Source organism: Erythrolamprus reginae, chromosome 3, assembly GCF_031021105.1.
Source record: "Erythrolamprus reginae isolate rEryReg1 chromosome 3, rEryReg1.hap1, whole genome shotgun sequence".
NCBI classification, from domain to species: domain Eukaryota; kingdom Metazoa; phylum Chordata; class Lepidosauria; order Squamata; family Dipsadidae; genus Erythrolamprus; species Erythrolamprus reginae.
The window spans coordinates 84,886,545-84,898,679 of NC_091952.1; the positions used below are offsets into that span (position 1 = coordinate 84,886,545).

Below are 12,135 nucleotides of genomic sequence, written 5' to 3' on the forward strand. Positions count from 1 at the left end.
TCTGTACTTAAATACAGACCACAAGGGGGCACATTTTTGAAACATCTCAAATTTAAAAATTCCTAACAATAGAAATGTAGCATAACTCTTACATTTGCTGCCCATTCTTTTACTTTAGTATTCTATCACAATTCCCCCACACAGCCATATTTTTGCTTGTGAAAAATCAGGTATCCTAACCTCATCCAATCCAAATCCAAATCAGAATCTAACCAAAGTACAGTTTATTTTGCTAACACCGTTGAATAAGAAAACAAATTAGTTTATTTGTATTCTGTGAACTGCAACTACTCTTGACTCTTGACCAGGTATCTCCTAAACTTTTTAATAGTCCCAAAAGTGCTTTTTCAGGCAGCTACACTTCCTTGTTTTTTCTTTGAAGACATTTAACTTCATATCCAAGAAGCTTCTTCAGCTCTAAATAGGATAGTGGGGAATGGAAGGATTTATATACATCCCCCATTATCCTGTCAAAGCTGAAGAAGCTTCTTGGATGAAAAGCAAAATGTCTTCAAAGAAAAAAACCAGTTGCCTCCTGAAAAAGCACCTTTGGGGCAACCATGACCTGGATGACTGAGAATCTCTACAGACTTTTAAATAGATAGTTCCTGTAATTTTCTCTTGTGGAAATTGTTCCCCAACTTTTCCAAATGGCCTATCTTAAGTGTAAGATGTACAGTCATCTCAAGATTGCTAATTCATTTATTATAGGTGCTTCCGTGTCATTTCAGTCAAGTTGCAATCTGTGCAATCTATCTACATAAGCAAACATGACCAAAGCAACATATAATATCAAGAAACCACAACTGCATAGCAACTGATTTCTAGTTGCTAAAACAAATCAAGAAACACAGAGAATCAAATAACTTACATTGTCTGTTGACACAAAAAGTATCTGGTGAACAATAATGATAATTTATTCTGATGGAATTTCATCAAAGAACATTAAATAGCTTAATTTGCTGTTTAATGTTCTTTGATGAGCCATATCACTTTACAAAAAAAAGTCACCATTTATTAACCAGGCCATTTGTGTATTGACCTCTATAAAATAGAATATCTAACATAAAATTTTAATTCAGTAAAGACATACTTATAAGGTATACAAAGAGGTGGTAGCCAATAGACAATTCCTCCATTTTGCGACACCCAGAGCAGTCACAGATTTCACTGGGGTAAAAGCAGAAATTTTCAGCACTGTAATTTAATAGCAGAAAGACAATAAGAGAAAACCTCCAATCCTCTACAACACTGATGAGATGTGATAAAATCCAAGCACATATTTATTGCTTATTTTAACTAAAGGGTGGGGTCCAGATTATTTACAAGATGGTATAATCAAACTATCAAGCAAGGCTGCTCTACAACTTACTACCTTTTCCTTCCTGGACTTCAGATATATGTTGAATCTCATCCAATTCATAACTAACAAATATACAAATATACAAATCTTTGTTCCACTTCGGTGGAAGGTGGCTAGCAAAGTCAGATCTGACTGGAACCTGTTGTTTATCTTTTGAGATTAACTGGATAGGTTCAATTAGAGGGCTGATGGGTACACCATTGGAAAACCTGAAGAACTAGCCTCACCATGGAGAAAATCTACATGGTTGCTAGAAGTTGACACTGACTTGATGGCACATAATTAGTCAAAGACTTTAAAGCTCTGGCCTAACCCACATAAAAAAGACAGATGTTTTAATGGTTAAGATGATGACGAAGACTAGAGGGAACCCAAACACATGATTAAACCATGGAAATGCATCTGGTGGATTTGTATTAGTCATTTTTTTCAGCCCAGTCTTCCAAAGTTTCTAATGGAGAAAAGGTAGAATGTAACTCCAATAAAAAAGCTATTTAAAAAAAATAATATTTATTCTGGAATTATCTGAATATTATCAACATGACTAAGCTAATCGCATGAATTGCAACAAGTACACCAGTCTATATAACAATAACAGTGGTAATTCATAATGGTATAACTGTGACTTATGTGAATTATGGACTTAGTATAAAATCAATATTTAGCTGGAAGCCTAGCCCTGGAAACTGCAGCATTCAAATGTTTTTCTCTGCTGATTCTTTTCTTATCAATACACTAGAGGAACAGGATGCAGATGCTAGTCAATGTATTCCATGAGGATTTGCACAATACAACTAATTATAGAGGAGGAAAAATGCTTTACAGCAGAAGAGAAAGTTAATAGAAATGGGGAGAATTTTTCTACTCCTATGCAGCAATAATAAAAAACAGGTTTTCAAAATTCAATACTGATACGTCAAACAATGTTAAATTCTGGTAGCAGATGTTGTGGCAGTTAATTGGCTTGAGATTTAATTTCATACATTTCATGAAACATGAGTGGTTAAGTTTAGATTTTGAGGATTGGTATTTCTGGTATTCTCTTTCTACAAAGAACATGTAATGTAGCTGACAGAAAACATCACCGTGAGGAAATGCCTTCAACTTCAAAATTTTGTTTGAAAGCTAATCTTTGGCAACTGTTGGCGTTTTTAAAATAAGATGTTGTGAATCCTGCTGTTTAGAGGGCCCTGCTTACTGCTGAATTGCATCATGCTCATATTGACTTAACTAATATTTTCTGGCAGCATATATCCAGAATAATTTTTTCCTAGAATGTTTTCAAATCTCTAAGCTGAAATAAAAATACTCATTCTGTTGAGTTTGTATTTAATAATGCATGTTTTTCTCTTAGGAAATCCATGACTTATTAAAAGATTTTGAGCTGAAGTATTGCTATGTGGACAAACATAAAAGAACAGGTAAAAACTTGCAATATAATATTTATATTAATAGATTTGGCTATTTTGATTCATTTTAGATTTCACAATTTAATAACAATTTTATGTAATAACAATTCAATTTCATTGCTGCTTTAGTGTGCTTATGCCTATGTCATATTTCTTTTTTGCAGACTAATTATTTTCTTAATATGCACAAATCATATTGTACTAGTTTGTTTGAATAACAAACAGTGGCAAACCAGAAAAAAAACATTTGAGTCAGTCTAACATGATTAAATCTGAAGTTATACTCTTACATAAATATTACAATAAAGAAATTTATAATTACTACTTTCTATTTTGGATTCTAAAGCAGTTAGGAAACATTGGAAACTTCATATTTTTTAAATTAGGAACAAATTTTCATCATATAATATTTATTCTACAAGGGATCAGTTTAGAAATGCAAATTGATAAGTCAATTGCTAAGTATCAATAATTTGAGTGTGCAAAGTGACCACTGAAGAGGAAATTCTATTAGCAAATTATTATTGATCAAATTTATGTAACTGTCTATTTCACCAATGTCAAATCTTTCCTCTAAATCAAAGGAATCTAAATCTTCAAACTTGGCAACTTTAAGACTTGTGTACCATCCATTGATTTTAATCTTTGTTTTTTAAAAGAATATTTGTTTAAAAATGGAGTGATAATCCATTTCAAAGTGCTTTTGCATTATTTATACGTGAGAATAGAATTCAGTGATGGTTAAAACTTAGGTCTTTTACAGTTTGGAGGCAACAACTAGTTCAAACAGGGGAGTGGTAGTCCAGAATGTCTGAAATGCAACTGTAGCCACTGTTACAGTTGGACAGTTATGGTAGGTAACTTAACTATCAAACTATCAACTATCAAAATAAACTGATACTATTTTTGTAAACTGCCCTTGTTGACTTTTTGTATAATACAATGGGTAAAAAATAATTTGGATCTATTTATTTAGGATGATAATCAGTGTCAATGCCAAATTCTACGAGAATCCTCCATTTCTTTCTTTCTTTCTTTCTTTCTTTCTTTCTTTCTTTCTTTCTTTCTTTCTCTCTCTCTCTCTTTCTTTCTTTCTTGGATTTGTATGCCACCCCTCTCCGTAGACTTGGGGCAGCTAACAACAAAGATAAAAAACAGCATGTAACAATCCAATAATAAAACAACTAAAACCCCTTATTATAAAACAAAACATACACACAAACATATCATGCATAACTTGTAATGGCCTAGGGGGAAGGAATATCTCAACTCCCCCATGCCCGGCAGCATAAGTGAGTCTTGAGTAGTTTACGAAAGACAGGGAGGGTGGGGGCAGTTCTAATCTCCGGGGGGAGTTGGTTCCAGAGGGCCGGGGCCGCCACAGAGAAGGCTCTTCCCCTGGGGCCCGCCAAACAACATTGTTTAGTCGACGGGACCCGGAGAAGGCCAACTCTGTGGGACCTTATCGGTCACTGGGATTCGTGCGGTAGAAGGCGGTTCTGGAGGTAATATGGTCCTCTTCCTCCTCTTCTTCCTCGTCCTCTGCCTCCTCTTCCCTCCTCCCCCACCAGACCTTTTCAAAAACTTCCAGGGGACATAATAGATATCAGGGATAGTATTTTATAGGGATGTAATGGAAATGAAGAATTGTTTGACGCTGAAAACTTTGCCTACAATTCAAAATATGTTTCCTGATTTGGAGTGATTCTTTTTTCCCCATTGTACTTCCGTAAGCTAGAGTTTCTGTCTTTATATCAAATAAATCAGGATTGTATATAAATGGTATAGTAGTTAAAGCTTCTTACTCGAAGCCAAGGGACACTCATTTTGAGTTCTGCTTTAGGCACAAAGACTGACCTTGGGACAGTCACTTTCTCTCAACCCCACAAAGAAGGCAACGGCAAGCCACTTCAGAAAAACCTTGCTGAGAAATCTGTAGAGAAAATTAGACAAGATTAAATGGAAGGAAAGCAAATGTTTTCCAGGATGAGGACTGTTTGTTCTTTGCCATATTGGGGATAAATTCCAACAAGAATGTGAATAGGATAAAAATAAATTAATTAAGTAATACAGTAGTAATATGATTGCTTGTGGACTAGTCTTAAAACATTAAGACTTTATTAGAATTTAGAAGATCTCCAGAATTCAAAGATAGTAATCTAGACTAGGAAGTTGAATAAATTGTGTATGATGGATGTACCCACATACCTTTTTTTGGAGTATAAGCTGTAACTCCCCCCCACACACAAAAAAAGAGGGTTGGTGGGTCTTATACACTGAATGCAGCCATTTTTACTGTCCCAAAACCTCGCCCTCGCCTGCAGAGAGTTCTTGGGTGCTGTGGAATGGCAAAAATGTCCCTGTTTTCGTGGGGGCATTTTTGCTATTCCTCCCAGCACCCAAGAGTGTCTGCATGCTCCCCAGACCCTTTGCCCACCCAATTTTTGCAAAAACCCCCAGCAAAAAATGACCCATTTTTTGCAAAAATTGGGTTGGTTTTGCCTCCTAATTACCCCATTTAGCATGACCGGAGGAGGAATTCTGAGAGTCCATTAGTCTTAAAGCTGTCAAGTTTGAAGACCCCTGGGTTAGGGATTAGCGGTGCAAGGATCTTCAAACTTGGCAAGTTTAAGACTAGCGGACTTCAACTCCCATTCCTGAGCTAGCATGACTGGAGGAGGAATTCTGGGAGTTGAAGTCCACAAGTCTTAAAGCTGTCAAGTTGGAAGATTGTAAAAAGTGCACCTGGTTGTAAAAAGTATACATGTTTGTAAAAAGTATTCTGCTACACTGGTGGTTTTTTATTTATTAATTTTATTTTATTTTATTTTATTCGATTTTTATGCCGCCCTTCTCCTTAGACTCAGGGCGGCTTACAACACGTTAGCAATAGCACTTTTTAACAGAGCCAGCCTATTGCCCCCACAACCTGGGTCCTCATTTTATATTATTAAATAATATATTACTACACCACTTGGTTCAGAATACCCCTTTCCTTATTTTCCACCTCTAAAATCTAGGTGCATCTTATACTACGAAAAATACAGTAATTGTTACGATCCTTTATTAAAATAATTTCTTCCTATGTTTTTTAAATGTTCTTATCCTTTATTCAGAATTCATTTTAGTTATAACCTTAAAAGGACTTAGAGGAGTCAGTTGCACCACTTGGATAGAAGAAACTTGCCTTTCATTGTAACCAGTTTCTTTATGAGACTTCCATTTATATTTTATTTAGCAAACCTCTTGAGTAGACTAGGCTAGAGGATAGTATAACCTTTGATTATTCAGGCTTGAAAGAAGATGTTAACATTCCTGATTCTCAGTAGTGTCATCTTACCATTCTATTTTGCTTCCACTTGAGTTTTAGTGTTCAGTAGAAACAGATGATTAATAGGCATGCAGGAATAAAAGATGTTTTTGGTTTTAAACAATAATCCTGCAACCGGAGCTTCCTGGAATGTAATTTCAGGAAAAATCTGATCGAAATATGATATGGTGGCAATAACGTTAAAAGGTTATATATGCCAGGCAACATTTTTACCTTCCAATGACATCATGCCAGTTTTTAATAAGGAGGAATCTATACCTGAGATGAATGAACAGACTTTAATGTAAGTTTAGAATTTGGTTTATTCCTGGAATTTGCCCGACAGTATAAAAACATATGAATATAATTTTATTTTAAAAATCAGCATTGTTTTACACTTTGATGATAAAATGTCATGCCATAAAATTGCAAATTGTACGTTTTTGGCCAATGCAACAGTCATATAAAAACATTTCCTTCTTCCCTACTGTGTCCACCCCCCTATCCCATCTATACATCCCATGAATTTGATCACCAGGTGGTTTCACCTCTTGATCTTCTGGTGGATCCCCAGGAAATAATGGGAAGAGTAGCCGCCCCAAGTCTACGGAGAGGGGCGGCATACAAATCCAATAAATAATTATTATTATTATTAAATCCTGAAAAAATCCAATGGAGAGGATCCACACCACATTTCTACTTTTTAGTGAAAGAAAATGGCTAATACCATGAATTTGTAATATTTATTTTGAATTAAGAAAAAATATTATCACAGAATTACATGTTATGTCTTCTGCATATATTGGAGTTTCACAAAAGTTATTCAACTAATCCTTAAGAAATAATTGGGCATTTCTTAGTCTAGGAGCAAACAAAAGAGTTATGACAGCACAGTTAAGGGTAAAAAAACAGAAGAAAATAACACCACCTAAGGCTTTTGTATGTGAAAGGGTTGTAAATAATATCAGTTTCAAGACATCTTGGGCTTAAAAATTAAAAGGCTTGACAGTTCCCAAGAGCTTAAAACCTGCCCAACTCAGTCTTGGAGTTTACATAAAAGTTTTGTCTGGTTTGTGTCTTTCAGCTTTTGTTACTCTGTTGAATGGGGAGCAAGCTCAGGATGCAATACGACTATTTCACCAACATTCCCTCCGAGGAAAAGAAATATCACTGCAGCTTCAGCCCACCGATGCCCTGCTCTGCATTACCAATTTGCCCCCTTTCTATACATTGCAAGAGTTTGAAGAGCTAGTGCGACCTTATGGGAATGTTGAGAGACAATTCTTGGTGTACAGTGAAGTCACAGGCTATTCCAAAGGCTATGGTTTTGTGGAATATATGAAAAAGGATTCTGCAGCAAAAGCTAGGTTGGACCTTCTTGGGAAACCATTAGGTGAAAATGTCCTTTTTGCACAGTGGATGGATGCTAATCAAATAACTTCAGAACTTATACATTCAAAGTGCCTTTGTGTGGAAAACCTTCCCATAGACTTTACTGGTGATGACCTCTTGCAAAATTTCTCAGCTAATTATAAACCTGTGTTCTGCCAAGTAAGTAAAATGCTTCTTTCTTCAAGGTGAAAGCTGTCTCCATAGATGTTATGATTTCATGACATAGCATGGACTTTTTCTTGAGTTGCAGATTAGTATGGTCACATTAATGAGTAGTTACCAGTACAGTATATATTTTAGCTCTATGCAGTATTAATTAGATTTGACAATTATAGCCATCTATAAGTCACTTAGAAACTACATAAATTAATATTTCAATTAATATGTCATTGACATCATAACTTATTTAAATCTATATAAAATTGCTATTCAAGAAAAACTTTAGGAATGTTTAAAAATTAAATCTAGGAAAATCTAAGGTTCTGAGGAATGGAGTAGGAAAAATTCATTATATCATTATATTCATTATATCAAAATATTACATTTGCAAATCTTGCATTTTAGTTTGATTTTTAATAATTTTTAATATTTATTTTAATTTTTTTATTTTTGGCACTTACAACATTGCACAAAATTGTACATGATGCCTTCTTTAGAGACGGGCGGCATACAAATCTAATAAATTATTATTATTATTATTATTAATATTATTATTAAATTATTATTCTTCCTAAAAGGTTTTTGATCCCTTTTTAAAGATACCGTATGAATTTCCATCAAAAATATACTAGGAATCATAGCTTGAAGTTTTTCCATCCAAAACAAGTGATGGGAAAAGCTAGATTAGAAAAACCAATAGTTTATGTACATTTAAGGCAGTTCCTACATATAGCCAGGGTTATTTTTCCAAATTAGACCATGTGATCTTTTCTTGGTTCTTCCAACAGAATAAATTTTTGTTGCAGCTAGTGCTATTTATTTTGTTAATAAATCATATAGTTAGGGATAAACAATTGGAATTCAAGGGATATAAATTTTATTTTATTAATTGCAGTTCAATATTACAATTAGATTAGATTAGATTGGATTAGATTAGAATTCTTTATTGGCCAAGTGTGACAAGGAATTTGTCTTTGCTGCATATGCATTCGGAGTACACAAAAAAGAAAAGATACATTCATCAAGAATTAAGGGTTAAGAAGTAAAGTAACAAATCAAACTCCCATTTATAAACAGGTTGGATGTGACCTGGCTTTGATGTACCAGAAAAAGCAATGCTATTTATTGTATAACCACTTGCAATACCACATAGTGTTCCATTACCATGACTCAGAAACTGTTCTTCAAAAACAATATAATGTAGAAGGGGGCTAAATGTTAAGCATAAGGAATCAAGACTGGAGTACGACCGAAACGTGAAATGAAAGGCCCTTTGGAGAAAAAAGAATAAGGAGCTTAATCATACCATAGAATATATGAGTGATGTCCAAAGAAACCAAATGCTTCATTGAAACCTAGGAAATTCGGGATAAATATGGAGAAGGGCATCTTGATCAGGATAAGTTAGAAAATAGTGACATTCCTTGCTACCTTCTGGAGAAAACTTCGTGGTATCTGAAGCAGAACATACAGTTTCAGCCATAATTTTGTTCCATACAGAATCAACCTTGTGAACTCTCAAACTTCCTCTTTCTGCTATGTATTCAAGATGGACAGTGCTTAATACTTATATATGTATTTATGCGTTAGAGTGTAGGCAGAGGTAGGCTACTGCTGGAACGCCTAATTGCATGCGGGGAAGCAAAAAACCTCACCAAAACGTACGTCCCTGCGCACAGTTTTGCTACCTACAAAGGCACAGGAAGCGTAATTGTGATCGATTCCGCACTTACATTCCAAAGCCGCAGAGCTGTGCACAATCAGGCGTTCTGGCAGCAGTCCACCTATCTATGTATATAGCACATATGTATGTTATGTATGTGTACACTTTTGAGAGCAACAGGATTTTGTTTTTAATGTGTCCTAGAGTCCCACAGAAAAAATAACAATAAAAGTCATCGTATCTATTTACAATTACCAAGCATACGATAGAAATATTCGTGGGAGATAAGGTACTGATAGTTGCAAGTTTTAATATCTATATCTTGCCTTCCAGAAATGGAGGGCAATGTACCTCTCGGTGCCAAAGGTTGGGGAAAAGTGTAGAAAGATGTGCCTGCACTTATGTTCTGCTTGTGTTCTGTCCAGAGACATCTACTTGGCAACCGTGGGAACAAAATATTAGGGTAGATAGACTTACATGTGATCCAGCTGTCTTTGCTCTTCTTCTGGCATGTTGCAAAGCTATTTATCGTAACTGTCCTTTCAACTTCAGCCTGTGTTATTTCACCGCTGTTATTTTTCTAAACATTATTCTGATTTTGTTTACAGATAGTGTTTTTCTGAGGATATATTTTGCATTTTTTCCACCAGTAATGTTTTTATTTGTGAATCTATTTTGGAGCAATCCTAGTTGGCTGGCATTGTTTTCTAGGAACTTTCGTCCACTTTGACAAGGTTTGCACAGATGGATTATACCTATTTATGTTTTTATATTGTTCTAGGGAGAGTTTATAGGACAGAATGAACAGCTGCTACTTGTTTATCAAAGGGGAAAAGTTGTCGGTTGGCATGAAATGAGTCCTGCCGAGCTCTGTATTTCCTGTGGGGGTTGAGCGGATGAAGATTCTTTAAGACCTGTTGAAAGGGATGGGTAATTAAATTGCTGTGACATTATCAATCATGGACTGGCAATATTAGTACAAATATTGACACTTTTCATTTCCCCTCCCTCCCCCCAGCTGTTTTTATTAAGGATATTTTAATTCTCTTTCTAAATACTGAAACAGGAGGGGGGAGCACACTTTTGAACAATGTCTGCCTTTATTAGTTAATTACATAAAAACAATGACATTCATTCTTTGTTTGGAAATGGAATGGAACAGTAAAAAAATCCAAAAGAAGATTGATTGATTGATTGATTGATTGATTGATTGATTGATTGATTGATTCATTCATTCATTCATTCATTCATTCATTCATTCATTCATTTATACAATTTTTTAAAAATGCCGCCCTTCTCCTTAGACTCAGGGCGGCTTACAACATATTAGCAATATTAACACAGCCAGCATATTGCCCCCAAACTCTGGGTCCTCATTTAACCCACTTTTGAAGGATGGAAGGCTGAGTCAACCTTGAGCCGGTGGTGAGATTTGAACCGCTGACCTGCAGATCCACAGTCAGCTTTAGTGGCCTGCAGTACCGTACTCTACCTGCTGTGCCACCTCGGCTCTATTTGCAACTTCCATGAGAAAAAATTAAGTATAATTAATTAAGTCTATATGCCCAGGCTTCATGCTCTGGGGAATGGTCTTTCGAGACTGAAGGATGCCAATGCATATGATGCATGTTGCAAACATATTTATACATTTCCACACAAATGACGGCTCTATGGTTAAAGATGCTGAGCTTTTCAGCTGGAAAGCTGACAATCTGTGTTTGATACCCAAGCGCTGTGCAATGAGTTGAGCTCCTGTTGCTTGCTCCAGCTCCTTCCCACCTAGCGGTTTGAAAGCATGCAAATATGAAAAAAGGTACAATTTTGAAGGGAAGGTAACTAACAGTACCTCGGGGTATAATCATGCTGGCCACATGACCACGGAAATGTCCTCGGGCAGCCCTGGCTCCCTCAGCTAAGAAACGGAGATGAACACCTCTCCCTAGAGTCAGAACTGACTGGATAGGGAAAACCTTTACTTTACAAAACAACCATGATAGGAGCATAAATCACAGGCTGCTATCTACATGCTGTCAGAGAATAATGAGCAATTTCTCAAAGACCACGATCTTTTTTGTTGCGCTTTTTAAAATTATTGAATTTAATTTAATTTGATTTAATTGATTTATATGCTGCCCAATCTCTTGGGACTCAGGTTCATATTATAAATGAACCTGAAAGAGTTTTCTGTTAGTCTCTTGTTGTTCTTTCTTAGATCGATCAGACTTTCTCCAATGGAGGATTATGGGGCTGTTCAAGAATCGAACCTCCAAAGTGAGCATAATTAACAGAGGGGGCCTTCTCCAGGTCCCGTCAACTAAACAATGTCGTTTGGGGGGACCCAGGGGATGAGCCTTCTCTGTGGCGGCCCCGGCCCTCTGGAACCAACTCCCCCCAGAGATTAGAATAGCCCCCACCCTTCTTGCCTTTCGTAAGCTTCTTAAAACCCACCTCTGTCGTCAGGCATGGGGGGACTGAGATATTCTTTCCCCCTAGGCTTCTACAATTTATGTATGGTATGTTTGTATGTATGATTGGTTTTAAAATAAGGGTTTTTAGCTGCTTTAGTATTGGATTGTTGCATGTTGTTTTTACCACTGTTGTTAGCCGCCCCGAGTCTACGGAGAGGGGCGGCATACAAATCCAATAAATAAATAAATAAATAAACAAACAAACATCAAAGACTAGGGAGGGAGAGGAAATTGGGAGGGAATAAACATGCATGCCTTGCTTCTTTGGTATTTCCCACTCTTTCCTATATATAGGGATGGGAGACTAAATTTCTCTTTTCAAGTGTGATGATGCCCAATGAAAAAACGAAAGTATCAACAAGGTGTAGTGA

General features: G+C 36.0%; 1 protein-coding gene across 2 annotated transcripts in view; it reads left to right on the forward strand.

Annotated features, from left to right (window-relative positions):
* RAVER2 (ribonucleoprotein, PTB binding 2) overlaps positions 1–12,135 on the forward strand; it is a 59,864-nt gene that overhangs the window by 18,955 nt on the left and 28,774 nt on the right. For both annotated transcript variants that reach the window (XM_070746069.1, XM_070746070.1), the window contains exons 2-3: positions 2,718–2,784; positions 7,167–7,633. In XM_070746069.1, the coding sequence (XP_070602170.1) occupies positions 2,718–2,784; positions 7,167–7,633 (534 nt within the window). The remainder of the gene's footprint in view (positions 1–2,717; positions 2,785–7,166; positions 7,634–12,135) is intronic.